Raw genomic sequence first — 12707 nt, forward strand, 5'->3', positions numbered from 1 at the left:
GTAGATAAAAAAGTTATCCAAATCCACTAACAAAAACTATAAAATAATGACTCCAACATAAATTGCTAACATTTCTTAATGAATAACAAAATGTCATCAGCTGGTRTGTCCAGTTAATATCAAAAGGATGCCCACATCATTCAATAGATCACAACACTGTAGTCAAATGAGAGGCTTTGAACAGCTGAAGTGCTGACAGGCTTTATATTTGGCATGACAGAAGAAAGGGTTGGGTCATCTGCCTGTCCAAACAAAAACACATTGCAATCATGGAAATGTTTGAAAAAGAAAAGAAAAAGAAAAAAACTTTCATCTTCAATGGCCCCCATTCATGGARGGTTACACAACAGTCAAAACTCCACTCCCTGTCTGGAGAGGGCAGGCTCTTTGGTTTTACTCACTTTAAGCGGGAGAGTGAGAAGCGCTGGACAATAGGTGTCATCTCCTGCAGACTTCAGGAGTCTATCAGTCTACAGCAAAAATGACTTGATATCAGGATTAATTGCCATAAAATGGCAACCTTGGCTGCAGCAGGATTAAGTCTTTTCTTTAAAAACTAGGAGTGTATYGATATGTCCAGCTCATGAGAATCAAGAGAAGCGGTATAAGCAATTTCCAATCCTTGTTTTCTGTTTTAATAAACAGAGTAAATGTTTAGTGGATTAAAAACTTCAGTATAAAAAACATGCATTGAATCCAATTCAAGTTGGAGCGCTGTTTAAAACTGAATAAGGTTTGATAAAAAAAATAATGGTTGTTAAAGCAACCATTTGCTTGCTTTAACAACAAGAATAAAAAAAATCACCTAAAATCCAAACTCTTTGCAACATCMGATTTTTACATTGTGGATGTTTATACACATATTTTTATATTCTTTGAAGAACCTTGAGGGATTATATTTAATTTGAATGTGGTATTTGCATGCACAATGCCAAAAAAGCATGTTATATTCTATTTTAAGAACTGGAATTTGTTTATTTGTTTTAAAAATCAAACACACTAAACCCTTAAACCAATAAAAGCATGTACTAACTTTTCACTGTGACCATATATACAAACTGTGCTTGCATATGCTAAGCAGAAAGAGGCAGTAAGTCCACTTGTATTGACTGRGCCCTGACTTGATGTCAGCAGATGGCTGATTGAAAAAGAAACCTCCCGTCTCAGCTGCATGTGCATCAAGTCACCCCCGGTGGTGAAGGTAATCCCCTTCTGGCAGCTCCCAGCCAGCTTTACAGTGAGGTCTATCCAACCAACATTACAGGAGCTGAGAGCACAAATATCTTGTCATTTAAAGCCCTTTGTTGGCTGCACCGTRAAAAAAAAAAAGACTCAGTTTTGTGTCCTCCATTCTCGTGCCTGTGTAGTTGTCAAAAAGACTAAAGTTTGGCTAAATTACCTACATCTAGAAGTTTTAATATTTCATAATTTCTTTGTTTCACTGAAGATCACATAGTGCAGTAGCTCCCAAATCTTTTCAACAAGTACGATCCAAGTAAATGCCAAGTTTTCAAAGTACCACCATCTTTGCAGACTTTCTAAAACAACAACAACAAGACCTGGACTTTTTCAGTCATTGTTATGCCATAAAAACTAAGAAGAGAAAACAATAAAAACTACTTCCCATTAGTTCACAGTGGGTTTAGTTGAAGGATGCAGTTTAATTATTTGTAATATCTTTTTGCTTAAAAGTTTACATTTTCTGGTTTGAAGTGCAAAMATTATTATWAAGKTCTCTGGGAGTTAGGCAGCCCACAATCCAATATGAAACTTGTGATAGCTCCAATAAAAAGTTTATTTGTACTTCTCAATATTTGTATCKCCAATCTTTTGAACATAAAGTACWATATATAGCATATTTTAGTGAACAYGTTGCTTATAAAAAGACTGAAAGTGCAAAATGCAAAGAAAAACACTGTGGTCAGCTTTTATTGTTAATGGTAGCTGGTCACAGGGCAAACCAACTCACACTGGTTTGTTCTTGAACGRTTCATGTGTCTGGCTTTATCTGCTTATTAGATTTACTTAGGTTTATTTATTTACACTTATTTTACAAATAACAATGCCATTTTGTTTAAGTTTCACTAACAGCGTCACAAGTAACATCAGGGGTAGACCTAACACAGTACCAGGAACTACTGATCTACTGCCTGCTCATTCCTTAGCCATCARTGAGGCCCTCTACCCAAAAACATTTAGAGCATGAGCATGTGCTTCTCTCTTCTTATGCACCCTACACCCTSCTTAAGGTTTTTCCTGAAGGTTTGGGAATGTTGGGTCTGCCTAACAGCTCCATAAAAACTAAAAACTACCTGACCTCTCCTAAGGATTTGSACTAATTGACAGGCTTTTGCCATCAGACCCACAATGAAATTTACAATGAGGTCAAGCAGTTGCCTTTTTTTTTTTATTAGGGTTTTGTTTTAATCACTGGGCTTGACCTCAATTTATTTTATTTTACTTTGGTAATGAGGCAAATAAAAGTGGGGGAGAAAAAACAACAGAAAAATGGAAGGGTAGCTTACAACAGGTGTCCACATGAGGAGTTTTGATGTCAATCTAAACAATATTTATGAACCAATTAAGTGGGACTCCACAACATAAGTAATAAAGGTAACGTTCTCAGTTAGCAACAATCTTGCCACATTCATCACAAGTTCCAGTATGGTAAGTGGCAAATGGCCTGTAATTGTATAGCCTTTATTAACCCCAAAATGCTTCAGTTATTCACCCATTCAAGCACAATTTCAAACGCTGATGGTGGATATCTAGCACATTGCAGCTAGCTGCCCTGTGGCTGTCTGTGAGCTACCAAGAACCGGCGCCACCGGGCCCTCCGACCACCTCCAGCAGGGACGGCAGCTGAAATCTCCTGCTCAAGGACACGACTATGACAGACAGACTAGTGGTTCAAGCCGAACATCCACCGGTTACAGGATGAACTCCTACCACCGTCGCCCTTAAAAACAGCATTTATGGGATTCTGATGGACTTGTCAGGTAAGATGAGGTTAGCAGAGTAAAAGAAGGTTCACTGAACAATATTAGGATGATGTTTAAACTACTAAGCAGCAGCCAGTCATGGCACTCAGTATAACTTTATTTTTGGAATGGGTGTTTCTGCAGCCTTTCAAAGGAGGTCATCACCACAGGCCAGTCAATCCTTACTCATCGACAGGGTTCTGTAAATAGGAGAGAGCGAGGGTCACTGGCGAAGCCCTCACTGGCAGCTGCAGCATCTGATCTGCTGCTGCTGCTGTTGGACATTCGTCGCTCAGTCCAAGTTGACAAATGAGCATGCCATTGATTCTGCCCTGTGACAGTTCTCCAGAATCAGCTGAAAGCCGCAGGTCCAAGTGAGAGCAGGACTGAGACAATGCCAGACAGGAAAATGCAACGGCTTCTCCAAGGAGATCTTGACGATGACTTTGAACAAAATCTTCAAATGCACAGCTCCATCTAGTTGCTGTTAAAAAACTAAAAATACCAATGGTATGCATCAATGTTGGCTATTATTTGCAGCTAATGTAAATGAAGATGTGGTATGCGAGGAACCTGATAAGGTAGGGTGACCACTGGTATCTTCTGTTAGTCCTCTRACTTTTGGATCAATCAGTTCTTCTAAATGATTAACTTTCTTCCAAAAATTAAATGAAACCTAATGTCAATAATATTTACTATCAATTTATTGCAAACAACAAAATAAAATGTCAACAAAAACTTTGACTATAATGCCACCTCCAACAAGACAAAAGTACAAAAAAAAWTTTAAAAAAGGAAGTTGTTTTGATTTTGTGCACAAAAGCTCTTCAAAACCAAGAAAACCAAATTCTGGAGAGAGGAGTGTCTTCCAGACTGAAAAGGAACTGTGTGCTTTTCATAATATTTATACCCTAAGTAGGGTAAGAACAATATAAGAGAAGAAATGAGCCAAAGTTTCTGTGAAGGAACTCCAAAACCTCCATGACTATAAGAATGTTTTACTATAAGCCTGTAAATTGGTCATACTTGAAAGGAGTTACCACCAAATGCAAGAATACATTTCGGGAAAAACTGCATCAGAGTTTTTGGGAATTAAGCCTTTGCCTTCATGATTCCTGACAATCATTAAAATCCGATGGGTTCAAGCATTAGAACTCAAGACCTACATCCGAGATATGGCACAAAAAGACTGGCATCCATAAGTGTGAGATAATGCAGCTTTTCTTGCCTTAAAATAATCAACATTCCAAAGCCTATCATTTTGACCTGGAAATAGTCCAGGACACCTTTTGTATTCAGCTCCATAAAATAGCAGGAAACTTTCTCCATCCCCTGTATTGTTGCCTGCAGCATCGTATCTGCAACGGATACACAGAGAAGTCCCAAACCAAGCAGAACCACTTTTAATATTCCCTGCCAAGTCGTGCCCGCTCACTGACTCCAATGTGTGTTTTTCTGACAGCCACTCCTTTGTTCCCAGAGCTTGTCACTGAGCAGTCGACCATCCTGTTAAAACCCAAAGCAGATAACGCCACAAAGAGACGCCGCTCCTGCTTCCCAGCCGAAGCACCCTTAGCTTCCCCTGGCTGCAGACGAGGACGTGCTCTGTCATTTATAACAACGCAACAGTAAAAGAAAATGTGCTTGTTGCCTGAGTTGGAAAATGTGAATAAATAAAAAAATTCCTTTTAAACYTCACAAGATGCAGAATCTGGATGAAGGAGTTTGACAGTGTAATTCGTTTAAATCATGTATGTGGCTTTCATTTTGCAGTCCACAGCCAAACCTGCTACTGTGGTTATTCAAAAAGAAAAAAAATAACCACAACCGCGGTAGCATTTCCAACTGGGAACAATAACTACACACCAGAGCATAATCTGTCTCTTCGGGCTTCATACTCACTGGTTTTGTTGCACTTGACTTTAGAGAGGAGCTTGTGAGCCTGCAGAAGATCTCCGTTCTTCACCGCCACCAGCAGGTCCTGTTCCTTCCCCATGGCTGCAGATGAAACCATAGATGCGCAGCTTCTCCACTGGAGAGCGGCAAAGCAGTTTGTTCCTCTGCCGCTCCAACAGTTCTCCAGGCAAAGGTGTTCAGCAAACTTCTGTCAGCATATTAACAGGTAGCTGTTGAATTAACGTCAGCGGTTTAGTTTCATCTAAGATCACGTTGATTGGTCAAGGGTGTAGCCTTCCTCTTGGAGCTGAAGTTTGGGTCCATTATCTCTGCTCAGTGATGAYGGCTTAGTTTTCTGYGGAGCTGAGATGATGTTCATAATCCATCTCTGTTRGCATGAAGGTGGCAGCAGTAGCCCCACCTGGCATTACATTGCACATGGCCAGCTGAAATACAACATGGAGACAGTCAGTCTCTTTAAAAACACATAATCAATAACATAGTTACTAGGCATGCAGGCCTGTGAACACTTCTAAAATAAAAACTTTGAAGGGTGGTGTCACTAATTGAAATTACCACAGAGTTTTTTGAGCCTGGAAACAATTTCCCACTAAATGCACAAACATCTGGTCTGCGAGAATGGGACACTTTAAATCTAAAAGTAATTTACATAAAAATATATAAATAAGTGACTTTTTATTAATATATTTATGCTTAACACAGAACTTAAACATGGGCAAGCAGCATTACTGCAGACAAAAAAAATTGTTTAGCTGTAAAATCTGAGGAGCAAATTTTCCTTTATGAGAAGTTTGTGAATTAGACAGAGGAACTCAGGTTTGCAGCTACAAAAAACCTTGAATAAATGCATTTATTGGGTCTATTTAATGTCTTTTTCAGGGCTAGGTACAGATACGGGTTCACAGAAAAATAAGCAAGTCTGTATCTGATGTTCAACAACATTATTATTACGATTTCATTTATTTATCTCACCTTTATTTATACAGGTAGCGCTGACTGAGACATGATGTCTCAGTTTCAAGAGGGACACATTTTAAACAGTCATTTCAGCTAACTGAAAAATGAAACTGTAAAYAAACCAAAAATACAGTGACATTAAAAACACTGTATGCTTTCTGGGTTGTCATYTGAACATGTTTTAAACYCTTCAGTTTAACTAAGCTGCACAGCTTCAGGTTCGTTTGACTCCTTGCTAGACTTTGACTCGCACTTGAAATCTATTCCTCACTTTTGTTTTTTCCRTTTAAGAATCATTTCTAAAAACTACACGTCATAGTCTCTGGAGCAGTTCAAGAGAAAATTTTTCATGCCTTTGGGCCGTCGCATTTACCGTACACTCCTGCAGTTCTCTTTTTGCTAGTCTAGACAGATGATTAATTTCACTTCTGCAAGCTACTCAGAACGCAGCAGCCAGACTCCGTACTAAATCCAACAAACAAACTCATAACACTCCAGGCGTTATACTTTCTACACGGGCATCCGGTGGATTTTGGAAATCAGTTGAGGAYACTTATACTCACTAAGTGGCCAAGTTCAAGTCAGCTTTTATGCAAACACTCTTCTGCTTCAGCCTGTGATTCCAGAATGTGATCTGTGGCTTCATGGAGAGCAGTTGGCACCTTGTAGCTTTGTTTTGCTAACTCTGTGGACTGAAAACCATTTTGATCTGTAATGTCAGTGCATGTTGTGACTTTGTGTGGCTCTTTATAAATTAGGTTTATTTACTTAAAAATCAAAAGAACTTTAGTTGCTACCTTAGTTACTGTAGTTTGCTGTGCTTATGTTGTTTAGGTGACAAATTTTGTATATATTTTAAATAAATTCTTTCAGGGGTGAAGCATTAAAGCAGGCACCCCATATACTATGACTAATGGAAATATTCCTCAACAGCAGGGTGAAAACAGGAGCCATTTTTCAACCAGCTGAGAGGCAGTGTGCAGCAGCAGGTGAGGGAGGAACGGTTCAGTATTATTCTCCATACAGCAGGAGAAATTTCCAGCCACTCCACCATTTTTTCTCTTATCTAATAAAAAGGACATTAAACGGCATGAACTGAAATCTGGATAATTTTAGCGGCTTTGAAACAGGAACTTTTATCACCTCAGTGTACTTTTATACCGCTAACTGTCCTTCTGACGTTCCAACAGGACAAATCTCCCACAGTGAATAAGAGCAACAGCTACTTTTAATGTTCAGTCAATTATTGGTGAAAGAAGTACCTGAATCGAATGAAAGATTTTTTCTTCCTTACTGCCAATTATACATTTTAAACAGGAAAAAAAACATGAGTAAAACAATGATAGATTAACTTGACACAGCCTTTGTTTTCAGAAATGCAKGAAACTTGTTCTGTCACAAGCCAAAAACTAATTTTCTTCCTCTTCCTCTGCGGTAACAAGGTCTTGCTAAATTGATAACRACTTTGCTAGAGAATCTTCTTTTGTATTGTGAGGCATTTTACTAGTTTGTGAAGTCTGACAAAGAGGCTTAAGCTGTAATAGCGACATAGTGAGTCGCTCACTGCTGCTTAAAACCAACGAAAATCTTCTGTGCAAAACCACAACAAAAGGAAACTAACCAAACCAAAAGAAGTGAGGGCATAAACACTGTCTCTGGGGATTTGTCTTCTTCTGCCTTTGACAGAACATCAGGCTGGAATTAAAAACAAACCTGTGGTGCGGAATGGTAAACAAAAAGAAGAAGAAGAAGGATACAGTAGAGCAGAGTCGGCTGGTGATGGCCAAGAAGCATGGTTCAGTTAGTATCACTTCAGATGGTGGTCCAGCACTGTGGCCCTGCAGCAGATGCCAATGCATGTCTCTGCACTGACACATGATCTAAAAGCAGTCAGGCACCTTGCCAGGCCGTAAACAACTGCACAGATCCTGCTTAACATGGGACAGAATGTAAACAAGGGCTCCAAATCTGGCTTGGTATCCCTGGGCAGCTACAGTGGAACTGCACTGATACATGATAAAGCACGTAATCTACTCTAGARCAACTTCAGAGTCGCAACAAAGATTCATCCAAGTGTTGACTCCTTATATTCATATATAAATGTGTGTGTTCGTATGTGTGTATTCTACATTCATAAAACAATAACTACGTAAATACGTAATGTGTGATTTAAAAGTTATTTCATAAGTCCCACATGTCGCACGAGGAAACAAGTACATTTGTGAAGGATTCTCGGCAGCACCTCAGCCAGTGGTCCCCCTCACTTACTGTCCCTTACTGTCAAGATGTTTCCAGTTCCGACTGGATAAGTCAAACTCCACTGCCATTCCCGAACACCTCCGTTCTCTAATGAAGTCGGTGCCGATTTTAGCAGGAAAATAATAGAAAGTAAAGCAGAGTTCTCACCTGATGTGGAGACGCAGCCGAGGAGCGCAACTCACTGAATAACTCACTGAGCCGCACGAGACTGTGGAGCGTCAAGCGGAACAAAACGACACGAGCTACTTCCGCTTTGCTTTGAAGATAATCTTCGTGATTGACGCGTCTAAAGAAGTTTAAAACCCCGTTTTCTTGCTAAAAWWTTTTAACGATAGCTTTGTTTTCTACAAAATGTCTCTGATGCATGCGTATTGGGCTACMTGTGAATCATCTAAGTGTTTTAAATCTTTAGTCTCCATATATTTGTAGATTAATTCTAAAAGCAAACTGTAATGTCTGTAATCTRTTTCCTGTCATGGCTATAACTTTCCTAACTTTACAGTACCGTTCAGCCTATTGCACTTAAATACAAAGTGGATCAAACTACAAGTACTGTCTGTGTCGTGGCATACTAAAAAATAAGAGTTTATTTATTATATTTAAACAGTCAGTGTGATGAGAGTGACGTCKAAAAATGCTACTATTTTGAACATTTTAGCTCACACCGCTGCTTTGCCGTAGGTGTAGTGTGGCAGCGACATCTACTGGCTTTACACTACAGTTGYTCCAGAAAACAATATTTAGAAGAGTCGGACCCTTGCTGAGATGCTCTGGCAGGGAACAAAGTCAAATAAATTAATACATAATGAAGCAGAAGAAAATAGKAAACCGTTCARAAAGAAAATCTTTTTTCGTAATATCCTTGKTATGACTGACATAGGAAATATGTAGTTGGTCATTTAAATACATTTTAATAAATTCGAACTTATGATTGGTATTCTGTTTGTCTGTATTGAAATTAAACCACCGTAAGATTTCGAGTTTTTTGTAAGTGAGCATATGAACGAGATACRGATTACCCCACAAGAGGTCATTAAAGTTTTATTTTTACTATTAATTTTGTTACGCGACGACTAATTTGAAAGAAAATGTATGTGGGCTTTACCTTTGAAAATTATTTGTAAAAAAGCTCATTTCGGGGTGTCCGTGTGACCGTCCAAGGACAAACAAGTCAAAAACTATTTTCTCAATCTATGTTATTTGTTTTGTATTAGATAGACCTTTTTCTGCTGTTTTTGCTTGTAAAACTGTTGTATATGGTTGCGTTTGTTGGGTCAAAGGCCAGTTTTTAGATTTCAAGTCAACCACGCAGAAGCTGCGCAGGGCCGCATCGCGCAAACGAGGAAGTGCATTATGCGGAACTAACTTCTTGTTTTTGTTGTATCAGGTCAGAGACTCGCACGGCTTTAAACCCAACTGGACATTGTAAGTTCTACCCCAGCAGACAATGTTTTTYCCCCCCAGAAGATTAAGAAGATTTAAACAGTAGCAGGTGTCCTTAAACCCACCGCGCCCTCCTCAGGTTTGTTTGGTTGTCGCTTTGAAAGCGGAGACGTGTCGATTTCCACCTCCTTCTGTTCTGTCACCATTCATTATTAAGCACATCTTTCTGTGGCCGCTGTACAGACTTCTCAGCCGCTTTCTGTCAGCTTTCATCGCTCAGACTTCTTTTTTTCTTCCATTATGTGTCATGTGCAGCTGAGAATACTGATTTTTGTAGCCTGGGTGCTGGGCTACGTGGCCTTCCTGCTCTCCTTCAAGAGGATGTGGACAGGGAAACACATCCGAAGTCCGCTGGTCCGCTCTCTCTTTATGAGTATGGTGGAGGGTGAGGCGGGAACAGCTGACCACCTGGAGGTAAGGATGTGAATACATGGGAGCTTCACACTGCCGTGAAAAAGATTTTTGCCATGCTGTCACACCAATGGGGGGGGGGGGGTAAATGTGTGTGTTTAAATTCTTGGGGGTACTATTACAGAAAAAAAATTATATAAAATCCCTTCTCACCCTCCGTGGATGGTCTGTTTCATCCTCTGAGCTMGGGTCCTCTACCAGAGGCCTGGGAGCTTGAGGGTTCTGCSCAGTATCTTGGCTGTACCTAGTACTGCACATTTCTGGACTGAGATGTCTGATGTTGTTCCTGGGATCTGTTTTAGCCACTTCTCCAGTTTGGGGGTGACTGCCCCGAGGGCCCCGATGACCACAAGTACCACTGTGGTCTTCACCTTCCAGGCCTTTTCCAGTTCCTCTCTGAGGCCCTGGTATTTTTCCAGTTTCTAGTGCTCTATTTTTCCTGATGTTGTAATCACTTGGTATTGCTACATCCACCACAACGGCTTCCCTCTGTTGTTTATCCACCACCACAAGTAACCCTAGTCAGAGAGGCTACATGCAAAAAAAATATATATATACTCCTGATCAAAATCTTAAGACCAGCTAAAAAACTGCAAGAATTTGCATTTTGCACTATTGGATCTTTAGAAGGTTATAAGTAGAGCTTCACAATTTTAAAAGAAGAAATCGGCGTAAGAGACAAAAACTTTTGAGCGGGGAATTAATTGAAAACTGCATTTACACTCAAACATGATTTTTTCAGCTGATCAAAAGTTTAATACCATAGCTAAAAAAAAAAACTAAAAAGAACCCCCAAAACAGAAATCAAAGTATCAAAAAAAAGTACTCAGTAATGAGTAGCTCCACCATTCTTGTTGATGACTTCAAACAGTCGTTTAGGCTTGATGCCAGTGTTTCCAGGAAGCTAGTGGGAAYGTTGCTCCAAGTGTTGAAGATGGCTTCACRAAGGGCATCCACTGTCTGGAACTGATGTCCATTTTTGTAAACTTCCCTTGHCATCCATCCCCAAATGTTCTCAATTGGGTTTAGATCCGGGGAACATGMAGGRTGGTCCAAAAGAGTGATGYTATTCTCTTGGAAGAACTCCTTTGTCAGGCGGGCATTGTGAACTGCCGCATTGTCCTGTTGAAAAACCCGATCATTACCACACAGACGAGGGCCCTCAGTCATGAGGGATGCCCGCTGCAACATCTCCACATAGCCAGCTGCTGTTTGATGCCCCTGCACAACCTGAAGCTTCATTGTTCCATTGAGTATAAATGCAGTTTTCAGAAAATTCCCTGCTCAAAAGTTCTTGTCTCTTGCACTGATTTTTTTCCTTTAACATTGTGAAGCTCTACTTAGAGCYTTCTTAAGATCCAATAGTGCAAAATGCAAATTCTTGCACTTTTTTTGACTGGTCTTAAGATTTTGATCAGGAGGGTATATATACACTACAGACCAAAAGTTTGGACACACCTACTCATTCAATGAGTTTCTTTTATTTTCTTGACTATTGACATTGTAGATTCACACCGAAGACATCAAAACTATTAACACATGTGGAAATATGTACTAAACAAAAGTGTAAAACTGAAAATACGCCTTATATTCTAATTTCTTCAAAGTAGCAATCTTTTGCTGTCATTACTGCTTTGCACACACACTGCATTCTCTTGATGAGCTTCAAGAGGTAGTCACCTGAAATGGTTTTCACTTCACAGGTGTTCCCTGTCAGGTTAATAAGTGGTATATATTTCCTTATAAATGGGGTTGGGACCATCAGCTGTGTTGTGCAGAAGTCAGGTGGACACACAGCTGGGTGCTTTGCTGGTGACACTGTTGGGGATTTATTCAAAATTGAAGGCATACTAAACCAGCATGGCTACCACAGCATCTTGCAGCGGCATGCTATTCCTTCCGGTTTGCGTTTAGTTGGACTTCTGGGAGGGAGTAGGGGGAGATGAGGAGGTGAGAAGGAATGCAACAAACTGCCCAGATTGCACACAATGGTAAATCAACATTGAATTACAGTCAGAATGGTTGGTTTTTGGTTGAGGTCGACAACTGACGGTGGATCAACCATCAAACAACCATCCACCTCTAGCCAAGTAACAAATGTTGAAACTGTCATTGAATCAATGTTGTTTTGTGATTGAAATCTAATGAATGAAATGCTGATGTCCGATCAATGTTGAATCGATGTCAGCTGTTTTACCACACACCTTCCCCTCTTCTCCTCCTCATCAGAGCTGTGGGTCAGAGCATTTTATTAGTGAGTGAAGGTTATCACATTTAAAATTAACCACTGTAGAGGATAGTGGGTGATAATTCATTTCTGTACATTCTCTTACTTGTTCATAAAAATTCCTACTGACCATTTGTGTGTGATATATTGACACAAAAACATCTACAACTTACTACAAGGAGTGGAGCGGTCCACCCCTGCTATTTACATGAGTCGGATCTCCCAAACACACAGCCACTTCGCTGTTGGCAAAAGATGTTAATTCAATGTTCAATTGCCATTGTGTGCAATCTGGGTACAGAACAGAATCACAACTCAATGTTGTCAACACATAGTCCTTAAGTTAAAACGTGATTAACCCACATCTAAAATTAAAGTTGTTTCACCTGGAGCCCAAGGAGGAGGGGAGGAAAGTGGAAAGGGGGGAGAGATTGAGGGGCAGACCAGGTGAGGGGTGGGCGGTGGCGGGAGAGGGGTGTGTGTGTGTCTTTGGGAGGTGGAGGGAAAGGGGT

The 12707-nt window shown here is 40.1% G+C and overlaps 2 protein-coding genes across 3 annotated transcripts in view; one reads left to right on the forward strand and one right to left on the reverse strand.

Moving 5' to 3' along the window:
* The window catches only part of LOC103481904 (CASK interacting protein 2), a 70016-nt gene extending 61688 nt beyond the window's left edge, over positions 1-8328 (reverse strand). Inside the window, exons 1-2 of the mRNA XM_008437707.2 lie at positions 8262-8328; positions 4884-5323 (exon numbers count right to left, since the gene is read on the reverse strand). Of these exons, the coding sequence (XP_008435929.2) occupies positions 4884-4995 (112 nt within the window). The 5' untranslated portion in view covers positions 4996-5323; positions 8262-8328. The remainder of the gene's footprint in view (positions 1-4883; positions 5324-8261) is intronic.
* Positions 8329-9444: 1116 nt separating this feature from the next.
* Positions 9445-12707, forward strand: part of mettl9 (methyltransferase 9, His-X-His N1-histidine) — a 15336-nt gene continuing 12073 nt past the window's right edge. The window contains exons 1-2 of one of the 2 annotated variants that reach the window (XM_008437709.2): positions 9445-9636; positions 9813-9971. In XM_008437709.2, the coding sequence (XP_008435931.1) occupies positions 9879-9971 (93 nt within the window). In that variant the 5' untranslated portion in view covers positions 9445-9636; positions 9813-9878. The other variant, XM_008437708.2, reaches the window with a different exon arrangement.

The sequence above is a fragment of the Poecilia reticulata genome, linkage group LG19 (assembly GCF_000633615.1).
Source record: "Poecilia reticulata strain Guanapo linkage group LG19, Guppy_female_1.0+MT, whole genome shotgun sequence".
NCBI lineage: Eukaryota > Metazoa > Chordata > Actinopteri > Cyprinodontiformes > Poeciliidae > Poecilia > Poecilia reticulata.